Raw genomic sequence first — 16,067 nt, 5'->3', positions numbered from 1 at the left:
AATAAAAAAGCAGGGGGCTTGTGGCAGTGGCTCTGAATCAGCAGAATACCTAACAATGGAGTTCAAATGCTTAAAATCAATTGAAGAAGCCAGTTGCTAACCCCAAAATCCATGTCAATTGTAAGAACAATTGATTGATAGAAGAATAGTTTGTCACATGATGCATATACGCACATACTTGCAAGCATATGCTCAGAGGTTTTCATCAGGAAAGGGGCTTCATATATCCTCTGCGGACAGCAAACTCAATACATAGGAGAAAGAAAAAAATCTGTTAAGCACCAAGCTCAAATCCTAAATTGAATCCTAGAAAAGATAAAACCTAAAAAACAAAAGATGAAGGAAAGTCACAACAATTTTCTTGCAGCTTGTTTAGACATTTCAAATATTACCATTACTTACAACAAAGCATCGTTCAGTTTGATCTTACCCCAGACTGTCATCAGGAAAGTACTCCAAATCTCTTCTCAAGACACCAAGCTAACTATATCGGAGGAAGAACAGTTTATGCACCCAACCAAAAATAAGAAAAGCCAAATGGAACCCCACAACAGTTTAAAAATATTTTGGCATCTATTTTTATCTATTCACAACACGAGGGTGGAAAAGGCAGAAAACAGAACAAAACTTATACTAGACTGTCTAGATATCTTTCCTCAGAAACAAATATATTCTTAACTGAAGCAAAAGAAACCTTTAGACTAAAAGCGATGGTTACCAGCTACTACAGACAGTGCATGACTATTATACACAAGATTGTCAATACAGTTTTTACATCTACTTACCAGCCATAGATAGGATTTTCCACCTGTGGAGGTAAGAGATGAAGGTCTTTACAATGTTGCTTGTCATAATCCCGTGTACCAGGTATTGCTCCAGTGCAAAGTCTAAGGAACTCATTCCCTGTGAGACAGTAGTGGGTAAATGCCAACCCCCCATCAACCATCTCTGAGAGACTTGGCATTGAAACCGATTTTGCAATTAATTTTCCATTTGATCTTCTCAATTTTGCACTATTATGTTCATTATTCAAAACTCTATCAAGCTCTGAATATTCTACAAATCTTTGGGTGGCAGCTTCCCATGACAGGTTGTATCTTTGCTCAGGTGAAAGGGGTTGAGGCTCATTTGCCAATGCTTCCTTCACTTTAGCAACAAAGTCTTCAGATGTCTTGTAAGTCAGACAGTTTGGAAATGACCTAAAGAACTCATTTGATGGATGGTCTGCACATACTACAAATTTTCCCATTGCAAGTGCCTCTGCGGTAGCCGTGCAGAGCACATCACTGACACTGGGGTTTATGAAGACTTTGTACCTTCAGGCAAAGAAGAGAAAGTTAGAAATTATAAATGGAGTAACTATACTGATACAATGATTATTTTTGTAGACGCTTGATGAAGATTCTCTCTCAATATATTTTTCAAAACACAATCATCATCTCAGCAAATGATCAGACAGAACAGTGCAGCCATAAAAGAGCAGTGCCCAGATATCCTTACCCATGAAGAGAATCATCTGCATGGTCCCTTCCTTTCAGAAAATTAAGATTCAGATCCAACCTTTTAGCAGTACTCTGAACTTCATGTGCATCCTCACCATTTCCATACACATCCAACTTGAAACCATCAAGATCATCCTTGTGCTTTGCCAGCAAATCTATCAACTCTTTGTATCCCTTTGCCCAGACCATCTTGCCTAAGAAGTATGCTCCTTTAGAGAAGGCTTGCTGCCCAAGTTCCCTTTCTTCAGCAACTTTCTCCCCAATTTTCAAAAACTTTGGATTTACACCATGAACATTGCAAATCACAGACTTCGGTAGATCCTGAGTTGCAGCAGAAAGGCGAAGAACCTGAAGGGTGAACACAAACAACTTAGTTTATGCAATACAAAGAATGACTCTCAAAGTTTACCAATAACACAATTAAATGTCTGATATGTGCACAGACCAAACATCTGATACAATTTAGAATTGAAAAAATAATATTCCAAGATACCACACAAGCATAAAACAAAATCGATACACACCTTGTGGCAATATGCTCTGGTGACCCAATTGTTGATGTGTTTCACAAAAAATGCTTGTAAAGCACCATTCTTCTCCCTCTTAATATATTCCAAGTAATTTGTGTGAACAATACCAACAACATGGTTGAATTTGTCAGTCCACCGTTTACCATGATGGTACCAATTCAGGTGTTCTGGTTCTTCCAAGATAGCAATGTCAGCCTCTTTTGATGAGATAAATTGAGAGGTATCTCCGGCAGGTATTATACTTCTCCTTTCTTTTGAAAACTAAGAAACAATTAGAACAAGTTTGTCACTAATTAAGTATGGTTAATGAGTGAGAAGATGGATCATAATGTAATACATTAAAGAGTTACCTTTCCTGGATAAAAGGAGATTTTGAAATCAGCCTTAAAGCCAATCCTTTCTTCAAGCCAGTTACGTATATAATTCTCCTGCTCTTCTGGTGAACTGAAAGTGAGATTGCTGGGATAAACTAGTTCTTGATCAGATCTGCAAAGCCATGGAACCAAGAGTGTAACATTTTGTTTTGCTGACTTTGCTAAGTATGCTGCCCGAAAAAGTGGATTTACTGCAGTTCCTGTCATCCATGGAAGGCTGGCAGTTGTAACAATGGCAACATTCCTTTTCCCATCGGAGTCATCATGCTTCATGAAGTCTGTCCAAAAGCCACCCTCATAACAGTGCCCTGTACTTTGAAGGACACTGGCTATCCTTAGATCCAGTTCATCATTTGTCTTATCATTGTCAACAGTAGGTGGTTCTCCCCCGGCAAGGGAGCGCAAAACAAGTTGATTCTTCCGTTTGCTACACAAGCCTTCAACTATCTTGTCACAAAGATCTGAAACAAAAATTAAGGAACTTGTAAAATATACTTGCAGTCAGATTCTCTGACCTAATAAATTATATAGATAGATAATCAACAAAAGGGGGAAATGCATAAAATATAAATTGCATGAAACTTCCACAGATGTTAAATGATTTTTTTCTTAATAGATGTAAAACAGCAATCTAATGACATCAGTTCTGACAGCAAAAATGACTTCATACTAAAGAAAGCTACGATAAAAGGGGAGAAGAGGAACTGGTATTGTCAAATGGAAGTTTCAATTTTGTGAGTATCTTACATTCTTGAAAAATTGGAAAGGTGGTATGTCCATTCTTGAAAAATAAAAGTGCAATCCTTATTTCACTGTCACATAGAAAGATGGTCAAAAGGTAAACCAGCACCCAGCGGCTCACTAGTCCCCAACAATCAACTCCCACTAAAGGTGAACACAAGACTATTAATTATTCCACCTAACTTATCCTAGAAGAGAAAACAAATTCAGGACTATTTCACGCATTGCGGGTTAATGATTAATTCAAGGTGGTGGCCCCAATTAATCCAGGAGAAAGAAACCAGCCTAATTTGGTCAGATGAAGCTTTTACAGAAAATTTCATTAATTCCCAATAGACAGGACATGAACTAAAAATAAGCTAAAATGCCCCTGCATAGCGAATCAAAATGGAAAGCAGAAATGAGAGAACATAACTCTTTAAATGTACAGAAGATATGGTTGCATAAATTGATCAAACCAAAAGGTGATAAGGAATACAATATTTCAAACTCGAAGAATAAAAAACTACTCATCCCTGGACATTTAAACAGAAAAATAAGAGAAAAATAGCAACTTACCTTTTCTGACACCAAGTTGATCCAAAAGAGGCCCAGATTGCCTGACCAAATATGCTAACAGTTCCGGTACATCAAGCGGGGGTACTTCCTATATCAGACAGGAAAAAGCAAACAGCATTCAGCATAATTCAACTGCTACTTTACCAAACATCTTAAATATTCAATCATGTTTGCATCTGCACACAATATCCATTAAAAGCTAGTGCCATGCTCAATTTTTTATCCCCACACGATTGGCCCCAATCTCCAACAGAGATGTTTGTAATGAAATGATCAAAATCAAATCATTGCTCCTAGATTATCTTTAATAAGTTTAGGACAGGTATAGAGGACTGGAGTTTAGCACACGATTCTTATGCCTATGTAAATAAAAAGAAAGGCCCAATCCAAAACGTAGGGAATAGCATGTTCAGTAATACTAGATCAATTTGGTTCACTGTACTTGTATGGTATATTAATATATGATGGCTTGCAATCACATAACCTATCACTTCTACCGGCAATGTAAAACACGTGAACAAAAGGTATAAGGTAAAAAACTGAAGATATGAGAAAATGTTTCCAAAAATTCAAAGTTGAAGTGTTTATGTGAATTCTACACGCATGTTTCCAGTCCTTTCCAGCTAGATAAGCCCACGCTTTAGTTCCCTAAGGTCAAGAGGCATTAAAACCCTTAGCAAGGTGATGTCAACCTTGATCAACCCAAAGGATTGGCTATAAATGGATGAAAAGTGAAGTAGGCTTACAATATAGAGGAATATCCAAAATGTTATGCAGTGAATGAGGTAGAAATCTTAACCCAGGCCAGCACAGAAGACAATTTAAAGAATTATGTGTTTACCTCCAATGTGGCTATGCCTAGGAATGAAGATATAACTATATAGCATGTTGCCCTAATCCCAATCAAATAGCCAACTATCCAAGTAAATGCAAGCATGCCAGTAGCTAAATAGACCCAATCACCCTACTTTCATGTAGAAGCATGGTCTAGTTATTGCCTATCATAACAAAGGAGTTTCAGTCTTTGATTCATTAACATGGAACTATGTTAGTTATACAACTTATGAATGGCTTTCATGCTTATTATCTAACATACATGTCATTGTTATACAGTTGGCAAAACTGTAACAGAGTTACCCGAATTCGCCAACCCCAATACGATTTACGAATTAGTTTGCACAATCCCAATCTCGGATTGTTAGCAATCTGGAAAAGTGAAACATGCAATCCAATGACAAATATAATGAAAGAAGAAATCTCTAGAAGGAATAGACAGAGGAACAAAGGAAAGCAGTGCTGACAGCCTGAAATTGTCTCTTTTGTGAAGCAAGAAGATGGTGCTCCTAGCTACAGGTAAGAGGGAAGAGAAGTGGTGCAAAATTCAAAGCAACCTGGGGCTTTTTGCTTCTTAATTGACAGTAAACTAAAAGAATCTTTATGTTTTTAACTTTCAAGTTGCCCTTCAAAAACCAACCAAAAAAAAAAAGACCTTTCCAGTTGAAGGGCAATTAAGAGATTTTAATGTTTTAAACTTTTTACAAATGGGAATTTAAAGGATTTTAAAATTAACTAAAAACCAACTTAGGCCAAAATGCAACTTTTGTTGATTTTTCATGCAAAGTCTTGATTGATATTAATAATAAATGATTTGAAGCCTTGAATTAGATATATATACATAAAAAATATATATCCCTATTGAACGATTTAAAAAAGACTACCCCCATCATACCACATTTTAGATAAGGGGCGTTTTACAATCCAGTTCCTGTTCCGCAAACCATATCGATCCACGTTCCAGGTAACTCTGATCTGTAAGCCATCAATTACATCATATGGGGCACCCATTACAAAACAAAAACAAAAACCCTCCAGAAGCCCTTGACAATAAACGGAAACCTATTTGCCTGAAGCATATAAATCACATGACTGCATCGAAGAATCACAAATAAAACAAAAACAAAGCAACAGTCCAATAGGTTTAGAAGGGAACCTTCGACTCGTGAGGCTCCTTGCAAATTGCTTTCTGCAAAATAAATAAATAAATAAATAATCAAACAATTCTGTACTAAAAGGATTTTTATTTATAGTAATCAAGATAATGAAAGATAATAAAATCACAACATTAAACAACTGGAGTGTACACAAAAATTTTACAAGCTAAAATGTTCAATATCCAACTAAATACCATCAAAGTAGAGCCAACAAAGCTCCTTTTCGGAATATTATAGAGTGAGCAAACTCAAATGCTGAGACTTCAAGCTACTCCATTTTTTCCATCACAGAAACTTTAAGTTCTAAACAGAAAAATCATATTTTATAAGAATGTTTGGTTCAGGCTAGTAAGAGTAATATTTTATAAGAGTAATATGATACCCATAACAAATGGAAGGAATATTTTATTTTCATTATCCTGGCATAACTGATTGGTCAAAGTAATATACTACCTCTTAACACCATGAACATCAGAACATCTGAACTTTCCAGAAATACTTTGACCTGATTTCTCTTCTCAACAATGCCTAATTAGTAAGAGAATAGTACAGGACTTCCTAAATAGGAGAACTGGAACTGATGAGATACTACTTAACTCGTAGTTAAAATACCAAGTGTATCAAAAGTAAAAGGACCTACTAACTAATTAGGCCAAGATACTACCCTCTGTTAAACGTTAATTAAAGGGTATTGTACAAGGAACCAATAGAACTGAAGTGTGGAAACCAATTTTACTAGCCTTCAAATATGAATGCATGCTCTTTGCAACAGTATTTCCTGCATCCATAGGCAAAGTATATGAGCCAATCAATTAACACAACAATTCTACAGCAGCCATTATTTATTCCAGTTACTAAAATAATAAAAGGTGTGCCATTGAATTCAGCCTTTAAAAAAGAGTATCTAGTATGCTTAGTTTAGTGGTAATTAGGTGCTACAGAAGGCCTTAGTAGCTAAAGGTTACCATAGTTTTCATCTTATGCTTTTAAATCATAGAAATTACATCTTCTATTCATGCCACTGACATGTTCATTCTGATTTAAAAGTACAACATCCAAGAAACCAAAATAAAAAGGATGATAAAAACCATATATGTAGCAATAAGCAGTAATCATTTAATTGTTCTTGTCCTGATAAACAGAAAAACCTCAATAAACCATGTTAAACAATGAAATTTCCTACTTCATAGCCACACTCTGAGATGCAATCAAACCCTTCATTAGTAAGAGAGTCACTCCTCCAAGCCCCTATAAATTCTTTTTTTTTTTTACATAAGAATTCAAGCATCATAAAACCTCAAATGAATTTATGGGATTATCTAACATCTTGTTATAATTTAGAAATTCATTATCCTCAACACTTCAAGTTTCTAAGTAGAACCAGGCACTCAATATTCATCAAAATTCCCTAATTCCAAACAAAGATCAATTAGAGAATTCAGAAACTACAAAGCCCTTGTATGAAGCATAAACCAAAAACATATAATTGATTCAGATGAGCGATTATAGACATCCATGCAATTACAACCATCAATTCTGTACCCTTATACAACTTGACATTAATCCCTAACTAGTTAACCCATCAATTATATATTAAAAAGAAAACTATGCCAAATAACAGGAAAGAAAAAAAAAAAAAACACAAAGAAGGTAGTCTCAACTCTCAACCAAGAAAAAAGCGGAAGAAAAGCTTACCAAACTGGACTTAACTTTCTCCACAAACTCACTATTCTTGAACCCACCAAAAATTTCCACCGAAGAATTTTTCTTCTCAAACTCCCTTAACCTTGTCTTCAACGCCCGAATTGGTTCCCAATCACCAAATTGCCCTTCCTCTCTAAACATCGCCCTCCTCCCTTTCCTAACCTTGTTATATTCAACAATTCCATCCATATCCTCCTCCTCCGTCTCCTGCACCTCCGCCACTATCGCGCTCCTTATCCTTGACAAATCTATCCCTATCTTCGCCCTCGGCCCCCATTTCTCCATCACTTTCCGGCTAATCTCCGGAGCAGAATAAACCCTCCGAAACTCAGATATCTTAGGCTGCAGCTTCTTCATGAAGTCGATTTCCGAGGATTGACGGATGGCCGGAACCGAAAAACTTGGAGCCGCCGAGTGTATTAAGTTCTCAATTTCTCTGTCAAAACTCGCCGCGAGATTCTTGAACGAGTTGGCTCGATCTTTCATGAGTTGCAAATCCGCGTCGGCCGAGTCACGGACCTCTCGCCACCCTTTCGAAATGAACGAGAAAGCACTCGAATTAGCCGCCGTAGTTTGAGTAGCGTTGTCCATGGCGCGAAATTCAACTAGGGTTTTCAATTTTCCGTTAACAGAGAATTTTAATTTAAATTTTAAATCTTTTTGGGCCTTTTTAACGTTTTTGGGATTTGCAGAGGTGCGAAAGGGGAGAGGGACAGGAACTGAGAATTTAACGGTGTTCCAAATAATTCTGGAAGCGGGGGCGACACGTGGGATGCCACGTAGGAATAGTGGTGAGGTTCGGCAGTCCGTCGCTGACGTGGTGGATGTCAAGTGTAAAGATGAGGTGGCGGGTTTTGATTCGGTTGCGAGGATATTCTGGAGTAAGGAATATGCTGGCGGGCAGAGGAGAGAGGAGGTGAGGTTGGGATTTCGTGTGGGGATATGCTTCGGAAGGGATTATGATTTCGTGCGCGTGGATGCTGGTCGCACAACACCCCATACGACTTTTCCTTTGCAGCCTAGTATATTGTCTCACCCATTTGTGGGGCGATTTGTTGTAGTTAAATCAAGATTTTGTGCATTGAAATCACAAAGAATTTTAAAATTAATTATAAATAATATTTTTATATATAATTAAAAAATATTATATTTTTTAATCAGACAGTTTCTTAACAAGAAATAAAAATATCACTTATCTTATATACATCGTGAAGTTAATCAGTGTTTCGATTGGATGGTCACTCATCATGATGATTTAAGTATAAGATTACAAGTTTATAATGTATCCCTGTAAATATTTCTTAATTAATACTTATGAACTCTCTATATGTCCAATAAACTAGGATGTTATTTTAAATTAATTCAATAAAATTTTTCTTCGTATAAAAAAATATATAAATTAAAAAAATAATTATTTTTTTAATTTAAACTTTCAACATAATCTTTAATAACATATTTATCATGTTAAAATTAAAAGGAAATTTGATTTTTTAGTATTTTTTATTTGAAATCTAAAGATTGAAAAGCATAAAATATAATTTTTCATATTTTAACTCAAAAATAAAAAAATAAAATTTTTAATAATTAATTAAAATTAAGTTTATACAAGTATATCGTTTGCATCGTATGATATGCTTATATCGTAAGATATGTATCGCATATCATATGATACGTTTTCGATACTTTATCAAATGTAATTCAATTATAAATATGTATCGTATTTGACTAATATCGTGTCATATCGTACGATACATAATATGTATCGTACGATAATAATAATTATAATGTGATTTAGTTTAGAGTCACTAAAACTTATTTGCTTTTATTTAACTCTATTTAATTAGAAAAAATTAGCATCCCAATTCATTTAACGTGAATTCCAATATAATTTGAACTTAAAAATTATATGAATCAAAAATGAGTCTAAAAATTTTTTTAAAATAATTTGAATTGAAACAAACCGTTTGAATTTAATTATATTTAATTTTTTTAAAAAAATTAATAATTTAAATTTGAAATAACATAAACACAAATAATTCAAACTCAAAACTTTAAAAATGATTCAAAGTTTTTTCGATCGAAAATGACCCGTTAAAAAATAATCTAATTCGATCTACCCAATTGTCATCTCTAAGAATGAGTTTTTTTTCTCATGTGAGGATGCATCTTTTACATTCTTTATTTATTTAGTATTTTCTTGCACAATGAGGCCGGCTCATTTTGATGTTTACAAAATCAAAAAGAATTTAATCTCTCTTTTTTTTTTTTTTTTTCTGTTTTTACAATATATGCGAGTATTATTTAGTGGGTGATCAAGGAGATACCCAACAATTAAAATTGAATACTCAAAATTTTTAATTCTTAAGGTTGATAAATATTGCTTTTATTTTATGTAGCTTAAATTCAATAAATTTCATATATACAAGAATATATATATATATATATATCAATCGTTTTAATGAAATATTGTGTCAATGACAAATATATATATATATATATATATATATATATATATATTTCGTTGAACTTGATTTTAATTTATTTGTATAATTTGTTGATATTTTCTTTTATTCAATGTATATTAAAGTTGGTTTCATCATATATTTCATTCAACGTGTATTATGAGTATGACTACCAAAAATTAATATGTTTGATGCATGAGATAAAGAAAAAAGAAAAAGAAAATAGAAACCATGCATTATGTGAAGTGTGAAAAGGAAAGTAGAAAGAGGAGAAGTTTGAATAATTTAACTAATATATACTTGTTCAATATCAATATACAAAAAGCATAGTCTCACCCAAATATAAACATGTGAAACACATAGAGTAAAATCAACTCAGAAGAGCATTGACCTCCCAATTGCAAAAGTCATATTAAAATAAGACTTTACTTTAGTGGAGTGGAGACCCCAATCATCGGACAGAATCCATGAATAAAAGCAAAGAAAACCCACTCTTTTATTGGTTACCTTTGAAAATAAATACACTTCATTTTATGTTATGTCTAATTTCAACCTTTCAGTTTTTATCTTTTAATTTCTTCTTTTTTTATTAAAATAATATTAACAATTTAAATAATAAATTATTAATATGATTTATTTAATTTTCTGTTCTCTTGATGGTCCTTTTCAACGTTGCTTGTCTGGGTTTCAATAGGTGAGATTGATACGTTATTGCCAAGAGAAAATGCACACAATTTGCAAAGAGAAAGTGGATTTGGCTGCTGCGGAAGAGGAGTCAATGACGGAAAAATTTGCAGAAACCAACACAACAAATCCTTACCCAAATAATTATAAATCTGTTAGCTGTTATTGTTAACAAATATGTGGGTAGAGAGAGCAGTGTCTTTACTTTACGAGTGATGGAGCTGCTCATCCCCAGGCCTCCACCCGTCGCCGCTTCTTCTACCACAACTAAACCATCGGACTGTTTATAAAATTCCTATGAAATTTAACACTATCAAAAACATTAAATTATACTTTTATAAAACAATTTTTATTATTCATTTATATAATTAAATTATCCAATTTTTATGAAATTTAACAATATTAGTTATTTATTAATTTAATTTAATAACAACTCTAAATTATAATTTTTTTATTTTTTATTAAAAAAATAATATACTTTTGTCAAAATAATACGTACAAATGCAATTCTCATAACATTATTTAATAAAATTGATGCATTGTCTTTAAAAAGATCCTAAAAAATTATCATGCCAAAAAGATATTTAAAGATTATATTCACAAAAATATGTATCAAATGATTAAATTCACGATACATATAAAGCATAATAACTTATCGTTCCATTTTTTTCAAAAGATCTTCAATAATCAAAATCAAGTATAAATTAGCATTTGTCTCATCTATTTTTATCTAAATCATCTTGACGAGATTCTTTTGATACCCAATCTTTCATCTCATACAATAAATTTTATCCAGGTTTGTGAGAATTAAGTGAAAGTTGACTGCCTTCAATCGTGGGCATCATATTCACTTCATTAAAAACAAAATACAAGGAATCTCAAAACTAATCCATAGCCCTAATTAGCTGGTCATCTACATCAACTAAGAGAAGATATACGTGGCCATATTTCTCGTGGAAGTCCTTATGTGGACAGCTAGATCAGACAGTGTTTACTGACAGGATCTCAATAGATCTCACCACATTATATGATCACCCAAAAAGCTATATATATATATTATGAGACTATGATAGCAACATCAACAACAAAAATCCAATTGTCTCAATGTCATTTCCTTCTCAAATGCGTACTTGAAAGTTGAAAGGGTCTTTCAAGGATTTTGTGATTGTAAACAGTGCAGACAATTGAGTGTCCAAATGTCTAAGCCAAAAGCAACTTCGGCTAGCAGACAATGGGAACGTGGCCCAGTCATTCGTTGAGCTGCTGCTCGTCCAAATCCCACATGGGATGAGTGGCTTTCTGGTTCCCAAATGCCTTTTGTGGGCTGCTACGAATCAGATCCCACCACTGCTTTGTCCGTTTTGCTCTTCACCGTGCATCTCATCATCCATTTGTTTTGAACTATCTAGGAGTTGGAGTGGCTCAAAGTCTAAAACATCATTTGAAGTTGGACTGCATCTCGTAACGTAGCCCATAATTCTGACGGCAAAATTCATTGGGCTGTTCTTTTTCAAGGCCACATCAAATCAATTACTAATTATCTAATAAAAAATTATCATTTAATTTTTTAATACTAAAGTTGTGCTCAAGTAGCTGCAACTTCTAATCCACTGGCTGCTCATCATTCGAGTTGTTGATTCATTGCCGTGTGCTACTGTTTTTTACTTGCTTGGGTAGAGAAAACAGAGAGAAAGAAAGGAAAAGAGAGAGAGAGGAGAGTGAAAATGATTAAATAATTGACTGAATGATAATTTCATTCGAAAAAAATAAAATTTTTAAAAATCTAAGATATTAATTATGCAGTTTTCAATATATTTAATTTTATTAATCATTAAATGACTTAACTTTTTTTTGCAATTAAATGTGACGAAAGAGCTATACATATATTGTTACAGGCTTACATATTTAACTCAAAAAACATGTTTATTAAGTAAAAGAATATTTTATTTATAAATTTAAAATTCATTTTATTTTTTATTGATGTGGGATATATAACATATATCACATAACTGTTCATTCTCCATCAAAAGTAGAGATAAAATCAATGGGCCAAAGGAGCATTAACATGCTGTTGTTAATTGATAACTAGTATGACCTTATGTTTATTATTTTTGACTTTATCAGTGATTAATACATTCCATAAAAGTAATTTTACTTTTGAAGTAATTAAATGATTTTTTTAATTAATCTGTAAAGCAATTATCTTATGTTTAGGTTCAAAAATTAAAAGTTTAAAATTAAATCAATAATTAATATTTATAATTAAATTTTGGATAAATTTCACATACATCCCTTGTAGTATGCCATTTCTCACACAGTACCTTAGATTAGTTTTTTCTCACATGAAACCTTGTCTTTACTTTTGTTTCAAAAAAAAATAACAGTGTTAAATTTTCAGTTAATTTTTTGTAAAAAGACAATAAAATCCTTTCCTTTATAATTTTTTTTGTTTTTTGTTTTTTAATTAAAGAAAAAAATTTGAAACTTTTTTGGATTTCTTTATTGACTTTTTCCTCACTTTCATTATTTTCTTTGTTCAAATTGAAATGAATTATTAAAGAAAATCTTACTGGCTATAATCCTAGACCATGAAATGGAGAATCCAAAGGAAAAAAAAAAAGAACTTATAAATTTTTCTGAGTAGTATCATAATTAAAATAATAATGATAATAATAATTAAAAAAAATTTTCCTCAATCCAAATGTTGAAAGAGTACTTATATCAAATTCAACATGACTTTATTTAGAAGATTGTTGAGTATTATCATTAGTAAAATTATGTTGTTGTTGTCCAATATTGTTTAAATTTCTACCCATACAAGTATACATATCAAACAGATAATATAACTATAAGCAGAATGTCGATCTCATAAAAAATTGAATTAATTCTTATTGTTAATTACTAAAATTAACACAACTTAATTTTATTCAAATGATAAAAATTAAATTATTAAAAAGTAAAATTAAATCTAACAAACTTAAAACTAAACTTAATTTAAAATTAATTAGCAAATTTGTTTTGAAAAATCAATTAACTACCTGACCTAAAATTATGATATTTTTCAATATTTCATGTAAATGTTGTTTTTTTCTCTTAACTTAATTTAATTGATTAAGTTGTTAATCTAAAGTCTTAAATTATTCACAAGTCTCTGTTGAGTTTCTTATAAACATATCTCTACCAATTAACTTACTATATGTCTATGCAAATTAAATTAAAAAAATATTCATTAAGTTTATGCTCTAATTTTTGTTAAGTATGACTTATAGGTGTATGTCTACTATATCTGCAAATTAAATCACTTAAACAACTAAGTGTATTCGATCATACGCTATTATATTCAATGTTTACCTAAATCTCTTTCATTAAAGTTTAACCTAGATTTCTAAATTAATCTAATTGATGATCAAGCAATTAGAAGCATTAAGAACATAATAGAATATAACAACTTAAAACCATCAAATATAAGCAAAAAAGATAAATAATTTAGACTACGTATTGAGTTCAATTATAATTTTAAACAACTAAATTAGTTTCTTATAATGTCGCATATCATCTTCAAATAAAGTTTAAACATTAAAAACAAACCAAGAAAATAAAAGAATAACGAAAAGATAAAGAATTTCAAAAGTGCAATTCTTGATCTCCCAATTTTCTTGAATTTAATTTCTTCTCAACTCCAATGACATTTTTTTCAATGGTATTTGTGGCTAAATTTAAGCTCTAAATCTGGTATTTTGTGCCTCCAAAAGTTCTCCAAAAAGTTGCTTGGGTACAAGTTCGTGTCAAGAAAGAAGTCTAATTCGAAAAAGATTCTGCAATATTTTTTCTTCGAGCATCTCGACTCTCATTGTCCAAATCCGCTGCCCTCACTTCTCTGTGTTGGTGCCCACTCTTTTGGTCCTTTTCAACGCCTCGACCCTCATCATTTAGAGCTGCAGCTCTCAGTATGCTTTCTTGACTCCCGTTTTTCTAGTGCAGCCCTTCAAATTAGACAAAGATTTCAACTACTTTCCTATTAGAACTGGGTGAAGTAGAAAACACTAAAGTTGTAGAGTTTTCTCTTAGCTTTCTAATGATTCAATAATCACCTTATTTAGAATTCTGTCAAAAAAGTTATTGTCGAAATACCGAGCCATGTACAGTAAAGGTCTGCATCTCATAAACACCCAAATTGACAACTTTTCACCTTTTTAATTGCACAACTACTAAATCATCAAATTAATCAATAATAACACATCTTAAGCACATAAATACCAATTAAGCATAAAATTCACTAAAATTAGATAAACTCACCTACTTAACTACTTGAAGTAAATAAATAAAATTCAATTAATTTATATGCATTATTGCAAGAATAAATTAAATTACTATCAAAATTATGTCAAAATAACTCTATATCATAGAGTTATCATCCAGGACCTAAGTCTCATGAAACAATTTTTTGTATTTTAAAATATCTTTTCATGATTTATTTATCTAAAAACTTTTTAAAAATTACTACTCATTTCTCATTAGTCTAATATAAAATATTAGAATTAAATAGAATATAATCTTGCATAACAAATTAACAGGTACAACAACAAACAATTTGACAAATTTCTATCTATTAATCAAAACTAAGTGTAAGAATCTACAAACCACATAAAGTTAAATACAAAAATCAAATAATCAAACAATATATCTACAAAATAAATCAAAAAAAGAAAAGCTCATTACTGAAAATTATTATTTGACATGGAATACTATTTTCTATTAACTAGATTCTATTTAAGTCTCAAACTATCAAATTAATCAAAAAATTTAGATATATATTTAAAAACTTAATTTGTGTTCAATATTACTTACAATTGAAGTCTGGATGAGTTATTTTGAGAAAGTGAAAAATGCAACCAAAGATCAAAAAGAGGAAGTGTCACTGTAGGTCTCAAGAGTAAGATTTGAAGTTTTGACGAGAGAGTAGTTTAAATTTTGACTTTTTTAATAACATCTTAAATTATTTAAAGAATTTTTTTTTTGTTTTTCAATATAGTATTTAAATATTAATACATAAATTATTTTTTGATAAATTTATTTTGATTTAGAATCCTTGACCCCACTTCTACAAAATTGTAAAAAAATTAATGGATTCATCGACATCTTTAACTACCTAAAACTCTAAATAAGTAATATATAAAATAAAAAATTTTGATAAATGAGTAGTATCATGTGGCACCACTCACCTCAAGGTAGGTATGCCCATGCAAAGGAATCCACACTACTCTTCTTTGTCGACTTTAAGTTGTCTTGTAGCATTTGTTGGACAATCTTTTAATGACCAAAAAACTGTATGAAACATATAAAAAAATTAACAAGCACCCAAGACAAGACTGAAAAATGACTCAAATTTTTTTTTCTTTAATTAAAAAAATAAAAAATTAAAAAAAAATTAAAAATAAAGGTTCTTAATGCCTTTTTATAAAAAAATTAATTGAAAATTTAATGCTTTTATCCTATATGAATAGAAGTAAAATACGAAGTT

The 16,067-nt window shown here is 31.6% G+C and overlaps 1 protein-coding gene across 1 annotated transcript; it reads right to left on the bottom strand.

Moving 5' to 3' along the window:
- On the bottom strand, positions 338–8,108 carry LOC18598403 (digalactosyldiacylglycerol synthase 1, chloroplastic). Its single transcript, XM_018121626.1, has 7 exons — positions 7,392–8,108; positions 5,696–5,728; positions 3,706–3,793; positions 2,383–2,867; positions 2,027–2,293; positions 1,501–1,850; positions 338–1,316 (listed from the first exon to the last, which is right to left on the bottom strand). Exons 1-7 carry the CDS (start codon positions 7,989–7,991, stop codon positions 782–784), a joined length of 2,358 nt encoding a protein of 785 aa, XP_017977115.1. The 5' UTR covers positions 7,992–8,108; the 3' UTR covers positions 338–781.

This window comes from Theobroma cacao, chromosome 5 (genome assembly GCF_000208745.1).
Source record: "Theobroma cacao cultivar B97-61/B2 chromosome 5, Criollo_cocoa_genome_V2, whole genome shotgun sequence".
NCBI lineage: Eukaryota > Viridiplantae > Streptophyta > Magnoliopsida > Malvales > Malvaceae > Theobroma > Theobroma cacao.
This window is presented reverse-complemented; position numbering and strand designations above follow the sequence as displayed.